The sequence below is a fragment of the Charadrius vociferus genome, unplaced genomic scaffold (assembly GCF_000708025.1).
Source record: "Charadrius vociferus isolate BGI_N301 unplaced genomic scaffold, ASM70802v2 scaffold59, whole genome shotgun sequence".
Taxonomy (NCBI): domain Eukaryota; kingdom Metazoa; phylum Chordata; class Aves; order Charadriiformes; family Charadriidae; genus Charadrius; species Charadrius vociferus.
Genome location: NW_009661371.1, coordinates 5,463,512 through 5,485,939, shown reverse-complemented (window position 1 = coordinate 5,485,939; position 22,428 = coordinate 5,463,512). Strand labels below are relative to the sequence as shown.

The window sequence follows — 22,428 nt, the reverse complement described above, 5'->3', positions numbered from 1 at the left end:
AACATCCAGTTCTTGTTACTGACCAAATATTTCTGTTCTGACAAAATATTTTTCTTCGTATCTGACAATATCCTAGTACACACCAAGAAATGGTTATATCCAGTTATGCCTGGTGAAATCCTGCTTAGTGGACTACTTTTGGCAAAAGAGTCACCATCAGTATTGTGTGATGAGAAATAGCTTTGAAGGAAAATATTCACTACAGATTCTGTTCCAGAGTCACACCGTGGCAGCATGTGTTTATGATAAGAGGTAAAAGAAGACTCAACTGCCTAAATATATCCATAAAGTTAGTTAATGCTCAGAGTTGAGTTTAGATTCCTATATTTGACCCTTTGCAATAAGCTTTGTGGCAAAGTGATAATAGTGTTTTGTTCAGCATGAATTGCAGTATATTCTTATTTTTAAGAATAGTCCATGTATCTGTTGAAATGCTAGACACCAGAAATCTTTGTTACTGGCATGTTGTTTGGCCTCAGCAGTATCTATTGGGGCTGTTTGATGCTCATGCTTGAATAAAGCATTCAGTGTGTCCCCCCCACATCCTTCACTGTTTTCCTGTCCTGATTTAAAATATTTACTTTAAATAATCTGGTTTTTATTTTTTAATCAGACCTACTTACTTTTGAAGTATTTGTTCTTACCGTTACCTACTTACTTTTTAAATATTTGTTTTTACTGTTATGATTTTCTTTTTACATATTTGGTTTCTCTTTGCGTGGGTGGGGAAAAAATGGAATAACAAATTTGTTAATATGCCTGTGACCTTCACAGCTCTGGAATTGCTCAGACTATTGTTCATAACACACTTGGTACGTGTGGACTTCTGAATTTATTCTGTTGAGATTTTTTTGTCTGTCTTTTTCATAGTCCCTTAGAACTGTCAGAAGTTGGGAACCCGAGAAGATCATGCCCCATTAGGATATAGATTAGTTGCTCAGTTTATAGCCAGAGTGGCTGCTCACTGCACCTGAAACAGGCCTGAGATCATGGCTCGTAATCAGAAGTTTCCAGTGTGCAAACAGAAAGGGTTCATCTGAGCCTATGAATGCGTAAGATACCTTTAGTAGTAGAACCATAAGTGCCCATACTGTGATTGTTACCATCTGCCCTGCTAAGGAAAATGACTTGGTGCGGTGATCTCACTTTTCTAAGTACACTTTAGCGTCACATTTAAATCTGTTCTGAAATAGCATTTCTTTTGCAGTTCCTTTTCTTCAACTCTTGATACCCTCTGGCACCTGTTCAGTACCTGAGAATGAGTCTGCCAAAATGCCTCAGGGATATCTCTGAAGCCTGGGCACTCCTTCAGGCCCAGGAAGTCTGTCTCCACCTTCTTTAAGGTCAGATCAGCTTTATCATCGGGAGTACAGACTGAGAATAGACTGTAATTCACTTCTGTGGCACACGCTAATTGACTTAACATGAGAATTAAGGCCATTAAGACAAAGCGTCCTCTTCTTCATGAGATCATTTCTCTATTACTTAGAATAGGTTAGAGTTGGGGGCCCCCCTCTCTCCCTGGTGATACATGCTATATCCAAATAAAGCATTCTTCAAGAGGATTAGAAAAAATACTGCAGACTTTGTAGATTTAAGTGGAGAAGTTAAATGAAGAATTGAGTATGTGCCTAGGTAAATAAGTACTTTAACAGAAGTGGCTTTAAATCTCCCTCCTCATGATTTAGGTTATTCTTAAAGTTGAAAGGGTCTTCCAGAAGAAGCGCATTCACGCCTACATGCAAGCACTGTGTTTGGCCTAGGTAATAGGTTCATATTTAGTAACCAATTTCCACCTTCAGTAGAATGTCTTCTCATATTACTGACACGTTTTTCAGAAGGACTTGTGACTCTATGAAGCTGGCTGTGTACCAAGCATTAGATCTCAAATGCAGTCCCAAAATTCTTGACCATTTGGCTTGATGGATTTTTGAAGAACAACAGATTGTATTGAAACCTCTTGCAAGTCAGAAAGAATGGAAATGCCTGGAAGGCTTTGAAAACACTTCAGCTGACCTACAAATGTAACCAGAACTTCCCTTTCTTGGAGACATGTGTTGTGGTTTCTTGCTGTTTCTGTTTACTCTCACACAGCAGTGTACCCCTGCTGAATTAGGTGTGGTTGGCAGCCTTTAACAAAGATCCTTGTTCACAGGAAGGACTCAAAGTAATTTTACGTGTATTATATGCAGTATATGCACAAGGGACCATGTTCCGATTTACACACTGATATTTTGGCCCATTTATTAGACGGCCAAAAAAACTTTAACTATTTGTAGCAGTCACGAAGTATAAATGCACACATGGACTTTGCATCTCAGATTTCTGGTTACTGGCAATTAAATTTTCTTAACATTTGCAATCTGTTTGAGACTTCAAAAATATATATTTTGAATATTTGGGAAAGGATCTTGACTATCTCTTCCAACAAAAGAGTGGGTGAAGTTAGGAGCTGAAATAAGCTTATTAATTGATAAAGATGAAAATCTGTATCTAAATGCTGGTCATTTTATTCCTTGCCAGTACATCTAATGGGAGAATAATGAATTTCTGAGCAGTACTGAAGTGAGATTTTATTTTATTTTTATTCCTGCTTTCCTTCAAAACAAAACCCAGGAACATCTCCCTGCCAGCCCAGATGCAAACAATGTCAATGTTTGTAACTCTAAAAAAGAAACAGAGCAATAATACCAATGGCTTTTAACATCTTCATCTTTATATAAATTCAGGGTGGTTTTATTCTTTCTAAAAGACAACTTGATGTCCACCCTCCCCACTCCCCCTTTACTAGCTAGGGAGTGTAGAAAAAAGAAGAGGAAAAAAAGATTGAGTTTCATTCTCGAGATTATTCTCAAGTGAGTCTGTCTGGAAAGCCTGCAATGTATTAGTTTGGAGAACACGCAAGAAATCCAGCTTTTTCAGGAGGCACTGAACGCATAATGCACAATCTAAGCAACTAGAACTGTCTCATGAACAAATGTAGTCTTGCAAATCAAGTCTATGTAGTGCTTTAATCCCACTCTTTTTTCTCAGGACAGTGATAATAAAAAGTAGAGTAGAATTTGACTGATAGAAGTAGTACAATTGTATCTTTTTTTTTTTTCTCATGTATGAAAAGAAAGTATCAATTTTTTTTTATCACAGTGCTGTTTAGTATAAAACTAAAATGGAGGGAATGTTATCTAAATCAAATCTGCGCCTACTATTTCAAGACAGCAGCTAAGATGAAATTTATATAAAGTTTGTTTGTAGAGTTTCTTAAATGAATTTATAGAGATGATTGCTATTTAGTACAAAAATAAGAACTGAGGATACTATTGTTTATAACTATAACTGCAATTATCTCTATGTAACTCTTAGTAGTTTATTGTTGTGTTCCCACTGTATTCCTGTTTTTCTGAAACAACAAAAATATGATAGCAGCTAAAATTGTTCTGCTATGAATGTAGTTATCTTAAGCAGTCTTATCCGGTTATTATTTTCCCATTTTTAACTGGATAATTGACGTTTTTCAAAATACTAAATGCTTTGAACAAATAATTATCTGATACATTATTTACAAATTAATTTAGCTGTTGCTTTATTATTTTTAGTGCACATAAAGTATACATTTTTGTATACACACTTGGTTTCTGAAGTAATTTCCCAACTTCATATTTTCTCTGGAACGGTAACAGCAATGTGGCAGGGGATAACTTTAATGACAGTTATTGCTTAATGTATCAACTCTTATTAATGATCTTTTGACATTTGTTTCTGTCGTTTAGCAGTCTGAAAATTCAAACATGTTTTCACAATAAATTTGTGTTTGGATTTTCTACATTGTCTGGGCCTCTCATCTTACATTACTTTCCTGCTGTCGTAGTTCTGTTACCCAGTACTGTTGCCACTGTTCTTTGTTAACACAGGTAACTGAACTACTAAGTTGAGAACTGATTTTACTTTAAAATAAAAAAAAAAACCCAAATGAAAACTTTCCATTTTTTAATGACATGAAATAAGAAAGAGCTGGACTTTTTTTTTAAATTAAAAATTGTGTCAACAATTGCTGTATGGTATTTTTGACCACAAATGGTCTTTCAAGTCAGCTGTTGTCATTTAGTAAGAGCATAGCTTGATTACTTCTTTTAATATCTATTTTTATCCTAAAAACTTAGGATAGGTAAAGTCAAAGAGACTTTTGATGTTTAAAAACAAAACCAACCAAACAAAAAATACCCTAAAACAAAAATGTGGTGTTCCAGGAAAGAAATGTGATGGCAGAATCATTAGAAGTATTCAAATTGTAATCTTATTCCCTGCTTACTTTGAAAGTTAGCTTTGTTTGGTGTATACACTGACAGATGTCAGAATCCATCGACAAAATTAAGTTAATGCTGAAATAACATATTTAAATGTGTTATTTTTGGTTCAGATGCGAAAGATGACCTGTGTATAACTTTCTTTTGGCATCTTAATAGTAATGATTGACACACATACGGTACTCTTTATGTAGACATCTTGGTATGTCTGACACTTTTCTTGAGTTATGGTTAGGAGACAGTCATCATTGGGGTTGGAAGGCAGCTGCATTAAATTAGTGACAAAACACTATCCAACAGGCACAGAGAGAAAGCAAAAAGATTATAATAAATTGCAATTAGAATTAGGACAACTAGAAAAAATCAATTGCCTTCATTCTACTTTAATCAGCCAAAGAGATGACATGAATATCAGAGAAGGTATGGTAGATTTCTAATATTAATTAATTTTATTTTGTTTGCTTTTAAATTGAAGTATATTTATTTGAATTGATATTAATTTAAATGTTTTTGTCTAGTTTTTAAAAAAACTCTGAGGAAGAAAATACTTTCTGTATCTTGAAAAGTTGTCTTAAAATAGGATCATTTATAAATCACTTCTGTAAGTCAATTTTTTTTTTTTTTAATGCCAAACCATTGTTTTTAAAGTAAGCCTTGTGTAATTATACCATTTCTTCCCTAAACAGTAATGGAAATGATGGCTTTAATTTCTTGTTTAAATTTTGGCAAAGTTCATTTTGAATAAATCCTCCCTGTTTTGACAGAGATCAGTGTCATAAGTTTGTGATAGTCATAGACTTTTTTTTTTAAGTATGTGAAGGATTCTATCTAGAAACACAGAATCAATATGAAACTGAATGGAAATGAAACTACTTTTAAATATGTAAGTCTACGTGAATAAGAACATTTTCTGCTGAAGGTTAAGAGCTGAACAAAACACTTAAACAAAAGAAAAGCTTCAGTTGTAAGAAAACAAAGCCATGAATTTCATTGCAATTGGTGAAAAGCTGAAGAGTCTAATTTTTTTTTAATGTCTTTCTGCATCAAACCACAGATGAGGAATAAAGATACAAGGCTGTACCTAAAGACAGACAGAAACATCTTTGAAACAACTTCTTGGTCAACAGCCTTTTTGTATTTTTATAGAGAAATCTCTGACTAACACATTTATTTCTTTGTAGTCAAGCTAGCATAAAATTATTGATCTACTGTCTCTGGGTAGCCTTTTCTGTGAGTGTCTGTGAAAGGAAACAATGATTCAAATTCTGTTTTGGGGTGACAGGTCAAAATAAATTTGTATAATTATATAAATATAATTGTATAATTATAATCTCACAAGTTTGCAAGATACTGCTCTGAAAGTAAGGGAAAGTGAGCTTAGGTAGGCCTAGTTTCTCTCTCGCATTGATTTACACGATTCTAACTTCACCTCTCAATTCCATGTACAAGTGTGCGAGATGCCAAATTATTGTTAAAACAACATGGGAGTTTTTACTATAAAACCTCCACAGTTGGTATTACTAATGTATGATTGTCACAGTACATCCATCGTGTAATAATATTGCAAGATCTGTGGTAAGGTGTGTCATCATAAAATGCTAGCAGCCATGTTTACAATATTTAAGCCCTTCATGCATAGCTAAGGGAGATACTGGTATCTATCTTCACAGTATAGTGCTGTCTTTTCCTACATCATCCTTTCTTTCTGCAACAGTGAATTAGTTAAGCACGTAGACATTTAAAGCATAGTAGATGACCTGGTAACGTTAAAATAAATGGGGCTCCACACAGGTCTCAGCAACATTTCTGTTTTCGCTAGGATACTTCTGATGTCATCTTCCCAGCTGTAATTGATGAGGTTTAAACAGATTTTTTTTAAAACTTGAAAACACAATTTCAAGCCTATGCTAAATACAGTAGAGAACCACTTAACCTGAAAGTGATACAGGGCTCTGTTAAGACTTACCAGCCTTGGTACCAGACTTACTTGTTTGTGCTGTTGCCATACCAGTATGGTTAGGTCCCATTCTGGTGTGGGTTCAAAGGCAAATTTGGATGCTCCTTTACTTGTGTTTCAGTTTATAAATCTCGTTTTCCTTCTTCTGTTGCCAAACCATCATATTCCTTTGTGTCCCTGTGGGAAGGGTAAAGCAAGCGGAGAACAAACACGGAACTATGATGCTCAACCTGGAGAGCACTATTTATGTCTTTTCTTTAGGCCAGCTAAAATAAAGTTGCATCACATACACTTACTGACCTTGGTTCTCTGTAACACAGACTTTTCTGAATTGCTTTAGCTTATACTGTAGTTGTGCCTCAAAGATGAATAGCCCTGTAGAATGTGATTTTTTTTTTAATTTTTTTTTTTTTTTAATAAATAAAAAAGAACAAGCAAGAAAACCACACAAAGACCTTTTTATTGACCTGACAGTGCAGAGAGTCTCAGGACTTGCCTGGTCTTGTCTTGGTCTGAGCTGATTTTACTGGTTTCAGAAATTGCCTAGCGGCCAAATGACTATTGCCTACCCTGTTTATCTTAGGCTCTCTCAAAACGTTATATTGATAACCTATGCTTAACAAATAATAGCCTTTTATTGCAACCAAGGTTGGGGAAGACTTTTCCACTTTCGTGTTTAACCGTGTTACCAAAAGAAGAAGCAGGTACTGATAGTGAAACATATAAAACTAACCCAAGCAGATGTTGAGACTGAGGATTCTATCTCACCATACCTCCATATTCCTCCTGATGATGATCTCGGGGTGTTCTTGACTCCTTATAGCCTTTTCCCCTCGCTCTTCCTGAGGGAAAGATTGAAGCCTTAGTACTCAGAGAAAAACTGGAAGGGTAAGCATAAGATAGATATTTCAATAAGATACTAGGAGGGTTTATAAAGTAATTTTATCTGTGCTGTTGAGGCTTTTATGAATTAATTAAATAAATTGGGCTAATAGACTGCTTCAAACATTAGTTGGAATGACAATAAATTTTTGGTTCCTTCTATATATATATACACACAAAAAATTAATTCTTTTTTTCCTATAGCAAAAGGCTGAATGTAATAACTTCTGTGATTAGCACCAAAAGCCAACTATGCTAAAGGTGAAACAAAGTGGTGGGAATATGCAATGGAAGGGAAGAAATAAAAATGGAGCAACAGAAATGTCCTTTTTAACTGTAGTGCTGTTTTGGTTAGCCTTAACCCAGTCTTGAGACCTCACCTTCATAAACCTGTAAATACTCTGTGTCTTTGGGAAGCCCTTGGGAAAAGGAAGATTGTGACTTATATTAAGTCATGTTTCATCCCTTTCGGTAACTTTTTTTTTTTTTAAATAAAGGAGAGCCCTCTGACACATGCTTCGCGAGAAGCAAAAGCAGAACTCTACACAGATTTATGGCTTAGCTTACATTCCACAAGGATCTCCCTGCTGGATTTAGAGTACTTTTTAATCTATCTTTATTTATTTTTTTCTTTAATGTAAGCCTATAGTGTTTCATAGTATCATTCTGGATACTATAAGTCAAAAATTGTCTAAGCCCTCTGGGAGGAAGACTAACAGCAATGGTTGGGTTAACTTTACTAGAGGGAAAAATAAAATGCTGCATTAAACTCCTGTCTCAACCTTCATTTTTAGCACTGTCTGCCTTTGGGGCACACTCCTTTTATGTTTTTCTACCTCAGTTTTCTCTTTTTATAAGCTAGGAAGGACAAAGAAGTCCATGTTATCTTCTTATTAATGTTGTATATGAATTTTTACTTATGAAATTGAAGTTATTTGTGTAATGTATGGGGCAAAGAAAAACTGATCTGAAAGCTTGAGCTGGACACAAGAAAACAAAAAATCTGGAAAAAGGTAATGTCTTCAGCGTGTGTTGGGAAAAGAATAACAACATATTTGAAACAATCTGCTACGTTTGGAAAATTGGGCACATCTGTTAACTGTGCCCATTTTCATGTCGTCTTTTTTTGTAGTAGAATACCCTGAGGTATGCATCTGAGACATCAAGAAATTTTGAGAAGTGGTATTATCACTGGTTGAAATCGGTGTGGATTTATCGGCTGTTTGAAGGCAGAGTCAGTCCTGTGGAATAGTTTTGCATTTGCCAGTTACATACTAACTCTCCCCGTGGTGTTTATGATGCTAACGTGCAGTCCAAACAACCTGCCTGCTCAGTGTTTTCTCAGCTGTGGAAAATGATGTTTTGATCGTTATTGTCAGCCTGCTTTAGCCTTCAAATGTCATCTTGAAGGTGAAAGTTTATATGACCTATTTTCTTCTGTCAAGAGATCTGTGACATGTTAACCACTCTGCATTAACAAGTAGAAGTCATGTACCGCCCCTCCTCCTCTACCCCAAATGCTGGTTTTAGTGGTTTTCTTCATTTCCTAGTTAATTTTTGGATGAATATTTCTCACACTATATAACATCTGTTCTAACTGGGGGGGGGGAAAGAAAGAAAAAGAAATACTATAACCTAATTTTCTGTTTTCTTAGTGCAAATTTGATTCATCTTCTAATGGTGTTTAACCTAAGTGGTATATCTTTAAGGAAAATAATTTATCTGAACTATTCATTGTTTAAGTACTGAAAAACTGTATGTATAAGGTCTCCAGGTAAGACTGGACACCAGACTTGTGCAGATATGTGTAATTAAGGAAAATTATGACTTCTGTCTTATGATTTATAGTTTTGAATTATCAGAATGGTTAGGAGCACTCTAACCACTAATATTAGAGGAAAGGACAGTGTTATTCCTTATTTTACATAGTGGAACGAAGGCTTTGAAAAGCAAGCTTCAATTCAATTTTATATAGCAGCTGTGGTAATTGCTTAAAAGTATTTGTCTAAGGGCAAGGACAGACATAACGTGAAAATTTTGTATTTTTGTGCCTGTCTGTGGGTAGTAGGGTGTTTATATATGTGGTAGGTGTTTTTATACATATATTGCATACAAACACAACACTGTTGAAAGTTCTTAACAATTCTTGTAGCTACTTAGACCTATTTACACAGAAGACCTGAAGAACTGAAGTGCTTAACGCTATCTAACTTAGAGAGTAATGCTGAATTTAGATAATTATATGTCATTGGAAAGTATGGATGCTACAAAATAAGACATGAAAGCAGCTCATGTGCTGATTGAGTGCTGTCTAAATCAGCTAAAAAAACCAACCCACAACCAAAAACCAAAACCAAAAGTCAAACGCAGAGAGAATCAAAATCTTTTTTTTTTTTTTTTTTTTTTCCCTCCTCCCTAGGCTTTCTGAATACCTAAAGCTGAGCAGCTGCAGAGCTGAGATTTGCAGCCCTAAGCTCTCATGTTTTTAAAAAATAGTAGAAAATGCTCACCTTTTATTTAAAATATAGCTGCAACAGGGAAAAGTTTTGATGTTAATCCCTGTTTATCCAGGGATTTTTATTGAAAAATACTAGGTTTGAATTTAAAGCCCTCTTCCCCATGCCCCTCAACCTCCGGACCATAGATCAAAAATTAGTTCTATGTACAAATGAAGTTGCTTGTCTTCAAGTGCAGTTCCAGAGCTTCAGTAAGGAGAATGGAAAATAAAGGTCAAAACTGTTGATCTCTAGATTTGGAAAATAAGAGTTTGATATTGGCAAATAAGATATTGTGAAATGATGTCTGAACCTGAAGTTTCTTTCAGATAAACCTAAGCAATTTTGGTGGTTTAAAATGTTCCTTTATCTGTTAGGGCTACAAGTAAGATTACAGCTTTCGTGCTCCATCTGTAGAAATTGAATCTTGAAAAATAGCTGAATGGATTGTCTTTTGTGTTATGTTTGAAATAGAATTGATATCCAACCACATCTGTAGCGACTTCTTCATCCTGTGTATGGGGGTGTATAGGTGCACATGATTGTGTATGCGTATGCCTGTATTAGATTATATATGTGTGTATATATGTATGTTATTTGGGATTAATTTCTCATATTCTACATGGAATATAATTTTTAATTTTGCAGTAAATTGTTTTGTGTATTTAGAGTATTCTGAATATGTTCAAAATGCATGTAGAAGATTAATAGTAGGCTTGCTGCTTATCAGATCGATTCCATTTCCCAAAATCCAATTTATGATAATATTAGTTTTGGAATACTTAAAAGTATTCATATGCAATATTGTCCATGGAAAACCAGTTGCCATTTCTGGGAGATCCAAAGTTATCTTAATTTTGAAGGAAAAATGGCTTTGTGGAAACCGTTTGTGCTATAGACATACAACTCATCTCAAAATCGTAAAATACCTAAGAATCCGATGGTATCTCAGCAGCTGATGACTTTTGTGGAGATAGACACTCCATGAGTTTTAATGATTTGATAGGTCTCTAAGGTAAGAGGTATTCCTGTTGTGTAGGTGGAGATGCTAAGGCAAGGAAAGGTTAAAATGCCTATATTAGGGGGGTTGGTCTAGATTATCTCCAGAGGTCCCTTCCAACCCTGATCATTCTGTGATTACCTATGAAAGTGGTGAAAGAACCAAGAACAGAAATCAGATGGTTTGTCTTTATTCCATTTTTTTTTTTTCAACTCTGTGTTCATTCTTTCCTTCTTTGTGTATGCTAGTATTTTTCCAAAAACTATGTAATACAAAAATCTGAGATCTGAATTTGGATTTAAGGAATGACTCCTAGACTATTACCTTAGCTCATTCTTTAGTATTTTTCTTCAGGTGTTAAGAACAATATGTATATTGATTTGCCAAGTTTTCATAAATAACTAGTTAGTTTTGGTATATATGTTTCTCTTGCAAATTAAGTAAGACTTAAACTGTTAAATACAACTTCTTTCTGTATTATGGGCAAATATCATCTGTTTAGTAGTGTCTAGGAGGACAGTAACACTCAAAATCTAACTTTCAGCCGTTTCCTAGGAAACGGAGATACAGCTGCAAAGCTGTGTTGTACCGAATGGAAGGAAACAGTCAAGTGTTTCCACTTTTCTACTGGTTTTGGGTTTGAATTAAGTAAACCCCAGGACTATTACTATTTCAGAAATTACAGGATATGGGACCAGAGAATGACACTTTGATTCCAGTTTGTTTATTTTGTCACTTTTAGGTTTCTGCACACCTTCTAGGATTGCACAGACAAAAACTTGTAAAATAAATCATAGCAGAGGTTTTTGGTTTGGCAGGTGTTTTTTTGTTTGTTTTTTTTTTTTTGACGAAATCTGCCGTGTGGTGGAGTTAGTCCTTTCCGTGAATGAAACAAACAACAAAGAACAATAAAACACAAAACTTGCATTCTCATAACTTTTCAGAAACTATTTGTGTGGGAAGCCTAGCTGACAAATGAAAAAAAAAAAAAAAGTACTAGAAACCAGAATTAAGTTAGTAAATTGTGCACAATGTGTAGGTTACTTTTTCATCTGTACAGGTAATTATATAGAACTTATAAGTCTTTTTGGAAGTAATATAATTGTAGTATATTCCCAGTAGTTTGTCTTTCTCAATTATGTTAAGCATAAATTACTTTTCCTCACTATAAAGGGTGTTGTACTTAATCCCTGTTTACCATTTGTGTGTCATTGAGACAACTATTTCACAAGTAATGCTTACTAAATTAGAACACAAATAAAGCTACTCTAAGTGGTAATCAGTGCTGCTACTCCAGTCTGGGGGAGGTCTCCTGTAAACAGAGCCTCATGCTTGTAATTTAAACATCTGCTTCACATTCCCTTGAATATTACAGGAAAAGGCAGTTGTGACAAATGAGATAAGAGGGTGATTTGTTAATGAAACAGTGTATTCTGTTGACTACGAGTGTCTGATTGTTTCCTTATGATCCCCTTCTTTGTCAGTTGCATCCATCAATCATGTTTGTCCTTATGTTCAAGTCCATGGACTCTTTCGTGTAAAAAGTACTTTGAATTATGTATAAAATGAAAATGTTTTCATGTAGTATAGCTGTGTTAAACCTGTTTTACCGCAACTGTAGTTAGCTCAGACCAGAAACTGAAGGTTCATCTGTCACCAGCCTAAAATCTGTTGTTAGAATGCATAGTAAGATTTAAAAGGTGAGTGTTAGATCAAAATATATTAATTCTATTATAAAAGATTACTTTGTCGAACATAATGAAAACTAGAGGAGTAACAGGAAAATACGGATGTAGATGTTGATGTAGAATTGCTATACAGTGTTCAGGCTCTTTTTGAAGAGTAAGTTACTTGCAGTTATTTAAGTATATGTACTTTAAGTAGCAGACAATACTTTTTTCCCTATTCTCTCTTTTTTTTTTTATTTGGTGCTATTGAAAAAAAAAAAAAACACAACCCTAAAAATCACTTTCTTCTCAACTTAAGTACTGTTTGCAAGTGACAGCTACTCTTACATGCTTACTTTTATTTATAATAGTTAAGAATATCACCTAGTTTTAATCACAAACATTAAAGTTTGATATTCTCAATCAGTATGATAAGGCAGGGGAACAGGAAAGGTAACCAACCATTCATCATGTGCAGCATGTACCCTGTGTCTGCCCAGACCCCTGAACATCTACGCTTCTCCCAAGATTTATCACACAGTGTCTAAAGGAAAAATAATTCAAGTTATTTTTGCATTACTTAGAATGATCTGTCATGAACAACACTAAAAATATGACAAACTCTGGAGCAATAGAAACCAAAGCATTTATTTGTAATGTTTTGGGGTTTTTTGTGTAGTCATTTTAAGATAGTGTAGAATAGTGCCAGTGTGCTTAAAGACCTTAGTATTGTTCTCCCCCCTTTACATGCAAACCATGTGTTCCTGTGCAATGACCTTGACATCCTCTTCAGATAAAGAGATCAGGGAATACTGCTTCCCTATTACGGAGAACTGTGGCACGGTGTGGTTGCAGGGAGTATAAACCTACTGTTGATAAAGCTGTCTTTTATATGGGTCAGACTAACCTATTCAGATAAGTGAGAAACAAAATAGCACCTGTTTTAAAGCAGAAATGATGGCCAACGGGTATTTTTTTTCTGAAAGGTGTTAGCAGGATTTTCATGGTGAGGACTAGCCTTCAAACAGCTTAGTGAAGCACTGCGAGAATTGGTCTGGGCTCTAACAAACACAAAACCCACAGACTAGAAGCCAATGGATTATCATGGCTGGGACTGTAATTCAGCCAGGTTGATCTGTGGAGTGAGCAGATACACACTGAGAGCAAATTACAGCTATTATCTTACAGGCATGCTACAAGCAAGGCCATAAGGAGGATAGGCTTTAACACCATTGTTGAGTATAAAATAATCATCTACTGAAGATGGGTTGTAGAGACATGAAATTGTTTTGGGAACTCTATTCACCTTATTCGCAGCTGGTTTTCAACAGACTGCCATTTTGATTAAGGTTTCAGTATCTGTAAAATGCTACTTTTTAGAAAATTAAATAACTTCATCATTCCTTAATTCTATTTTCATTAATATTAGAGTTGCATTAATATTTTCTGTTAGCAATTAATACAACATATTGATAAGTTTGAGCTACTTTTCAAGTTAAAAATATTTCCAAAGGACATCACAGGAACAGGAAAAATAAAAATGAAAAATTACCTTAGTGTAGAACACCTGTAACAGATTTTAGCAGTGTGTTCTCAGGAAATCATGTTCTTTTGTTGAACTTCCATTAAAACTCTCTTCCTTAAACACTGTTTTGAGTTAAAAGTATGAAAATTGACTAATTATTACAATGCTTTTCATGATAATGTGATTTATAAATTTTATTTTTTCTTTAAATTTATACTTTGTATAATCTGTCCTGTGGAAGTGTTTGTGCTACCCGTGCAAATATTCTCCATACTTAATAAATAAATAACACTTAATACTCTAATGAACATTAACATCATTATTGTCTTTTTAGAAGTGAGAACCTATTTTCAATTCTTGATCAGTCATTAAAGAGAGAGGCATTATGCTGTGCCTCAAGGGAAAAAAAATACGTCCATGTGACTTTTTCTGTTTCATTTTCCATTTCTCTTAAATTCTGGGTTTGTCATAGTATCTTTGAGTTAAACTGATATTATTAAGAAATAAACTGCTTTACTTTTGTTGCATATCTCTAAGGTAAACATCTCTCTTTGCAGTTTTAGAATTGCAGAATGGAGAACCATTTGGTCAAAAATAATTTACAGGGGATAAAATCTGGACATGGTAAATAGGTCTGAACAGTACAGTGTTTAGAGATAGCTAGGATTTGTCTTTTTTTTTCCCCAGAATTGTAGATAAAATGGCATTAAATTTCAGCTGTACTAGAGGAAAACCAAACTGTGTCTCTGTCAGGATACCACAGCCAGAAAAAGTTATCTAGGAGAGACAGAGATGATAGTTGTTTTCCTGGCCTGGGCTTTTGGAGTTCACCCAAATGAATTAGAGTATGTTAAAGTTAAGTGCTCTCTTCCCTCCCCACCACCTGGAGCCTGCATCCATTCACATGGACAGGTCTGCTCATTGCAGCTCCAGGATGGCTGAGGAATAAACACGTTTTCCTACCAAGGATTTCTGCATTAGCCCCTGAAAAAGTCATACAGAACTCAACTCATAAATTGTATGTCCTCAGTCTCCATGCCTCCAGCAGGTAGGGACAGAAATGCAAATACTGTGTGTAGCTTAGGCTGTCAGTTAAGTACCGCTTGGTTTTGTTTAGTGCTGTTACTTCGATCGGGATTTTCAGATAGCTACATAACAGGCAGTGGCTTTTAGAAGAAGAAGAAAAAAAAAAATCCTAGAGTGGTTTTGATGCCTGAAAACACTTTGTCTACTTCCACAGTTTATCTTCCATCATAGGAGTCCTCCTGTTCTAGATGTGAATTTCTCTAGGATAGTAAAAAGCATTTAGGAGCTCTCATTTCTTTCTCTCTCTACCTAATGAAATGGTAATGGAGGTATACATGATGCAGTCACCATAATGATGCATATGCTATTAAATGCACCAAAATAATAAATTCCAGTCTCAGACATGTAAATTAGACATTACTTAAGTGGGATCTACAAAGCAAAACAACTTCCTAAGCAGCTTCTGTGAGGTAAATATTGGTTCCTCACTAATACTCGTATCTTCATCTAAAAAGAGGAATGGGACATAACTTTCTTTCCTAGTCAGCGTATTGCTCTGGCCTTGAATTCACTATTTGCAGTTAAGTAGTAGCTTACTGTAAATACAAGTTTGCAACAAATACATGGTATTTTGCTGGTCCACATTTACATATCTCATCTTATAAAAAAACCTTTTGAAATACTGAGACTATCATAATAAAAACAAAAACTTCTAAACTGTTTCTCTGATCAATGTAAAATTTATAGCAACTGAATAAGAGAATACCAGACATACACTATATTGTGCTTTGGTTTAGAATAAATAGTGACTGTAATCACTGTATGTAGGAGACTTGCTGTAGCAATTTCTGCTTTACAGGAGACTTGATAATGAAAAGAATAAACTAGATCTTGTCGAAGATATTCTTTCTCTTCCACTGGCAATCCCACCTTCTCTTGTTCCAATAAATTTGATGTGTCCAGTAAATGAATAGGCAGAGCTAGCTTATGAGCACTCAAGTGTAATTTCTCCTATCTGAAGTCAAATGATATTATGAAATATGTGTTTTATAGTGTATCATTTTCTATCATAGGTGCATGTTTTACTGCATATATTACATTGGAGTATTCAGTTTATTAATGCTTATGTGAAATGCTTTACTAAAGGTAACATTTAAAAAAAAAAAAAAATCTTCAGATGCGCCTTTCCAGAATGATCTAAATGTGAAAAAAAACTACAGACTTGGAATCTGTTGGGACTTTCCCTAGTTTCCATACGTAGAAAACTTTGTCTATAGAAAATATCTAGAAGTGCAGTCATTTTTTGGCTTTAATCTTAAGACCAAACAAGGAAATTGTGGAGGAAATTACTATAGAAAAATTGCTTACCTTACAAAGCAACCCTGTTGGTATTGTTGTAAGAAGTTAATACTCTCTGCTTTTACATTATTTTTTTTTTTAAATTTACCTTTAAACTCTTAAAAAGAAATCAAATTAAAAATAATCTTGTGTGGTATATTTTCTTTTCAGGAGATAAATGCAAACCTACTGAATACACCAAAGTGAAAAATATGTTACTGGATCTACAAAATCGGAGATATATTGCACAATCGAAGGATAAAACCATTGATGAGAAAATGGCTTTAAAGAAACTTCTTGTAGATCAAATGTTTAATTACTTTGATTCAGACAGCAATGGACTTGTGGACACTAATGAATTATCTCAGGTAAGATTTAGATTTTGTTTCCATTAGCAAAGTAGCTGTTCAGCTGTCTTTGTCAGGACTTACACATGTGGTATGTTATATCTTAGGATGCCTTCACTTCAGTCTCTGAGGTGGAAAACTTCATTCAAGACTTTTGGAAAAGCTTAATTATTTGGAAGTTCTGCAGTGATTATTCAGAAATTTGAATACAGTACTTTGGGATATACCTTGGAGGGTTAGAACACCATAGGTTGCTTTAACCATGAGTTGTTTTGTTATCCACAGTGTGGTATCGTAAAGTCCAACTGTATGGATGTATTTTTAGAAGCTAAAAACAATTAAAATTACATTTGAAGTAATTTCTGTAATACTAAACAAGTATTAATGCTTTATACAACTTAGGGCTACAGAAGTACAGAAGTAGTCTTGGAAAGAGTTCATGGTAGTCTCTAAACAGCAAGCTTTAACTAATTACAGATGTAAACAAGTAATTTGCTCTGGTAGGCGGGACAGCACTGACTTTAATTTACCTAGAAGGATTAACTCTAAGGAGTGTTGTTATAGCAAATCTACTTTCATTTACTAGATAATGTAGAAGTTCATGTTTGAGGAACCTAATCATGGCTGAACTATATTAATGAGTCTAATGCTAATCAGCCACTTAAGTTAAGAGAAGTAAGGTTTGTTAGATGCCACTGTTGATCATAATACTATATTTTAAGTTGCATCTTAGTGTTAAGAAATATTTGCAAATTAATATCTAATACCTAAAGCGTTAGGCTGGAGTTATTGTTTCCATACAGTTAACTTAAAGTTTTAGTGGCAGTTTCCAGGACCAGAGGCTGCATGCATATATACGTACCATTTCAAATAATATAAATTACCCATTTAAAAAAAAAATTTAAAATATTTTTTTTCTGTACTTTAAAAGATTGGGTTTTCCTGCTGTCTTTTAGAATCAAATGTCAATCTAAAGAATAATGTAAAATAAGTTCATTGTTAGTGCTGTGTGGTTTGTTATTGTATTTTTTGACAAGAGATGCAAATGAATTAACTTGCCCTCAGAAACTGTTCTTTGGTCAGTTTGAACAGAGAAGAAAAATAGAGAAGCTATACCTGTTTCTTGTGAAGCCTTCTCAATAGCAGAAGCTTCAGCTGAGAACCGTTGTGTGTCTTTCATGTGACAAAAGGAATCCCTGAATTGCCTTTGCAAAACATAGAATAGAGTGTGGTTTTGCGGTTAAGAACCCAGCTCCTGTATAATGTCAATATTCGTAATCTTTCCTTCATCTGATGGAGGAAGACTTTAGCCTGCGTATTTACTGAGAACAAACCAAGTACATGACTCAGTTCCCTCTGAAGACTTAAAACAATGTGACAAATTAAAAGAACTCAGAGCAATATCTTTAAATGAAATGCATTGTTTTTCAGAGCATTCACCTTTGATTGTTGAAAACTTGACACTTTTTTCTTCCTTCTGTGGCTTAGCCCACTGAGTGTTTTCTGTTCTTTGTGTACATAAAAGGTTGATAAAACAAGATTGTTTTGCAAAAGTGGGATTAGACTTGAGTTCTCCCCTTCCCTTAGTGTATGTCATAGCTGTCAGTATTTCTAAAAATCGGAATTGTTGTAGTAGGAGCAAAGAAACAGAGAGACCTAGTCTTGACTACCCTATCTAGAATGTATTGATTCATGATGTGAGAGAGGTCCCTGGCATTGAGAGAATGCTGGTGGGCCCATTAGCTTTCGTGAGAGTATGATTTCGGGGGGTATGTGTTGGGGGGGCATTGTCAGAAAGATCTTCTAACTTCCCTAGGGCTGAATGGGAGATACTATTGTACTCTAGAAAATTTTCTCAGTATTAAGAGATTTTTTTTCTCAATTGTGCTCACAATACAGTGAAATTCTTGCAATTCGTAGACTTTTCATAATAAAATTGTGCCTTTCTGCATTTTAAATTTAAATATATTAAGGGAACGTGAAAAATAACAATAATAATATTTTTTGTAGAAAACGACAGACTCCTGAAGTCAATTTATGTTCACTTGAATACTGAACTTCAGTTTTCAGTGCATCTTAAATTTTACATCTCCTCAATCTTGCTGTGCAATGAGTGCAATCAGGCTCTCGGATTACATTTTATTATCTCATAGATGTCCATATAGTCGTCCTACCTAATGTAAAATTGAAATGAATCAGTTGAAGACTGGAAATGATGACAACAGCGGTCCAATTTTTATTGATGTATTTTGGATAAGAAATCATGAAGTTCTTGAATTTGCATCTTGATGCAAGAGAAATGAATACTCTCCAGAAAAAAAAAAAACCTTCTAAAAAAAAAAAAGCTATTTCAAATAGCGAGGAAGTTTAAAAAGAAAAAAGAAAACCCAAAACATTTCAAGTATTATAACAAATTAAAAATTGACAAGCTATTGTTTATTTTCTTTGACCAATTCAGGCATCTAGGAATATTATTTTTTTTTATGGTTCTGTAGTCTTATATAGAATTACAGTTAAAAAACCCCAAAACTCCATTACATAGTGTAAATGTCAGACAAGGTAGTCTGCATGAAGGTAGAAAAGCTGTGGGATTCTGTAGCTCCATGAAGGCTGAGTGAACTTTTTTGCCTATATAAATTTTTCTGACTTGACTGCCTTCACTGTTAGGCCTAACTCATTTAATGTTCTAGTTTCCAAATACTATGTTGGCAAGTCAAAAGTGGTTTGATTTTTATTTTTTTAAAGACCTACTGATGAAGTTAACCTTTTAGCCCGCTCTTTTGAGAGGTGGGAACTAATCAGAAAGAGTATCCTTCCAAAAGGGTGGGCTATGAAATGGGCAGAATTTTCATCATTTTCATCACCTCTGGTCTAACATAAACACAACGTATCTGCAAGATTTCTAGTAAAGTGGGGTGGTTCATTGAAGGTTTTTTTTTGTTTTGTTTTTAAAGCACTTTGAAAGAATTTAAATGAATCCAAAATAAAGGAAAATAATTGATTCTTCTGATTTGCTATGAATATTCAGTTTCTAACAGACCCACTTGTTTATCTATTGTCTTTTATGCAAAAACAAACTGAAGTTTAATACAAAGTTAGAAATGGAACTTCAGTGTTTCTATCTCTGTAGACTGCTTGATTACTGCATCTTGTTGTTGCTGTATAGAAGAGTAAAAATTTTAAGAAGTTTTATGGGGAGGCATGGGAATAAAATGTGTTTTTCCAGTGATAAATGCAGTTATTCTCATACAGTGGAATTGCCATTTTATAAACAGTAAGCCTTTTTGGCTACCATCAGTGGAAGATATGTAAGCTTTAAGAATACTTCATCTTACTCAACAGTGAATTTCAAGTTCCTTCTGTGTGTGAAAGTGAAATAATCTGTACTTGATTAGGCTTCATTAGACTTCAAGCTGCTTTCCTTCTATTTCATTCTTATACTAGTGAGCTAAAAAAGCAACATTTTATAAAAAAAAAGAAAGTGACATAGTTCAAAAGCAAGTTGAATATATAATGTAAATTTTCTTCTTCCTTTCCTGCCTTTTCAATGATCTATTTTCTTGAGTCAGAGAAAGTCTAGCAACCTTATTTATCAAGTAATATCTGTTAATTTCAAATTCCGGGATACAGTTCTGTTATTTACCAGGTTAAGACAGGACAAAGGAGAATATATTACAGTTTTATAAAAACACATCCTTACTTCTGCATTTTACCTTGATGTTTTCTCAGTGCAGTTTAACTTCAGTTAATGAGACTAAACACAACCAATCAAGAAATGGCCAATTGAACCGACCACTCGCTCTCAGGAAACTGTACAAAGTTTATCATTGTTTCGAGGAATGTTAAGTGGAAGTTATGGCAACTGCTCTATGACTAAATATGCCATTTTCACATACCAATTTAATATGCTTCAGTTACAGATGATATCAGAAATGCAGATTTCCCATAAAGTGTAATGAACCTTTGAATAGTGTTACATATCTGTGTGTTTGTAGATATATACACAAGGGTGGGGGTGGTGTATGGATATATTGCATCTCTACATAAAACATAGGTTCGATAGTTCCAATGTAAAATGTGCTGAAAAAGAAACAAATTTTAAGTAGGAAATTAAGTACTGTTGTCTTTATGGCTATGTGTAGGTATATGTTCTTACCTGTAAATCCCAGGAATATGCCGTACCTTAGAATAATGCACTCTCTAGATGACTAAAGCTGTATCTATAAACAGCTTGCTTACTGTATATTATCTTAAAAACATGTAATCTGAAGGAATTATACATTTAATTGGTTTGTTTAATACAGCATTAATTGCTGCTAAATGTATAGGTAAGATAACGTTTTAATTAGTTTCTTCCTGTTGTTTTCTCTTTAAGTTCTTTTTTCTCAGATTTACTTTCAATCATTGTCAGTTTTTATATTTGCTATCAAACTGTTGCTTGTTTATGAATTGGGAAGAGACATGTGTCCTTTTTCTGCAACAACTTGGCCTGAATTATGACTCCATCTTTTCCTTCAATGATGAAGATTCCTAATGTGTTCCTTGTGTTGTGCCACTGAAATCTGAAAAGGGGGGAAAAAAAAAAATTAACTTCTGGTTTTATTTTCTTGTTTACGATAATGCTGTTACAGTTTATGCCACCTGATACTTCATGGCACTTGTTTGTACAGCTGCAACTGATGTAAATTGCAAGTTTTCTGTCAGCAGTGGTTTCCCAAACTCTCATCAGAATACTTTGTGGAGCCCTGGCATTTATATTTTTACATTTATGACTTTTGATTTTTGCTTTCTTATCAGTGGTATTCCTATTTGTTATTTGGAGGTATTGGAACTGAGAAAAGGGATAATAAGCCTATCCCCTTTTTTTTAATTTTTAAGCAACTACCTGTGACATAGCCAGAAGCATATTTTGCCTGTTAAGCTGTAATTCTGTTTATTTTCTGCCTATTAATTAAGGATACTTTATTATTTAAGTTATACTATTTAGTTTTACTATCACTAACCTGAGAAAAACAGAACATGCAGTATATTCAATTCTAGATTCAAAATAAAAATAAGGATCCTACTTGAAACTTTAAAATTGGGGAAAAGAGAACTTTTTTTAGGGCTTAGTAGCGAGATACAGCTTACAAACACTGTGATCATAGTACTTAAACCCTAATATCTTGATCTGTTTGCTGCCTTTGCTTTTGTGAAGTAGAAGCACTTCCCATTATTTTCTTGTGTAATGGGTAATTCAGTTACTCTGCTGGGTTAGAATTTAGTTATTTAGCAACTGGAATGGCATGTAAGGAAAAAAGGGGTTATGAATAGTTTTTAAAATGAGAATTATTCTACCTTTTATCTAGGTATTAAGTGAATGCTTGCATATATATTTATTATATCAATACTCGGTCCAATTTTGTTCAATATATTCATTAGTGACCTGGATGAGGGGGACAGAGCGTATCGTCAGCAAGTTTGCTGATGATACCAAACTGGGAGGGGTGGCTGACTCTCCAGAGGGCTGCGCTGCCATCCAGCGTGACCTGGTCAGGCTGGAGAGATGGGCAGAGAGGAACCTAATGAGGTTCAACATAAGCAAGTGCAGGGTCCTGCACCTGGGGAGGAAGAATGCCAGGCACCAGTATAGGTTAGGGGTGGACCTGCTGGGAAGTAGTTCTGAGGAGAAGGATCTGGGGGTCCTGGTAGACAGTAAATTATCTATGAGCCAGCAATGTGCCCTTGTCGCCAAAAAGGCCAACGGAATCCTGGGCTGCATAGGGAAGAGTGTGACCAGTAGGTTGAGGGAGGTCATTCTCTCCCTCTACTCGGCACTGGTGAGGCCACAACTGGAATACTGTGTCCAGTTTTGGGCTCCCCAGTTCAAGAGGGACAGGGAACTGCTGGA

At 34.7% G+C, this 22,428-nt stretch overlaps 1 protein-coding gene across 3 annotated transcripts in view; it reads left to right on the top strand.

Annotated features, from left to right (window-relative positions):
• FSTL5 (follistatin-like 5) overlaps positions 1 to 22,428 on the top strand; it is a 302,516-nt gene that overhangs the window by 132,768 nt on the left and 147,320 nt on the right. For all 3 annotated transcript variants that reach the window (XM_009893724.1, XM_009893723.1, XM_009893722.1), the window contains exon 4: positions 16,363 to 16,559. In XM_009893724.1, the coding sequence (XP_009892026.1) occupies positions 16,363 to 16,559 (197 nt within the window). The remainder of the gene's footprint in view (positions 1 to 16,362; positions 16,560 to 22,428) is intronic.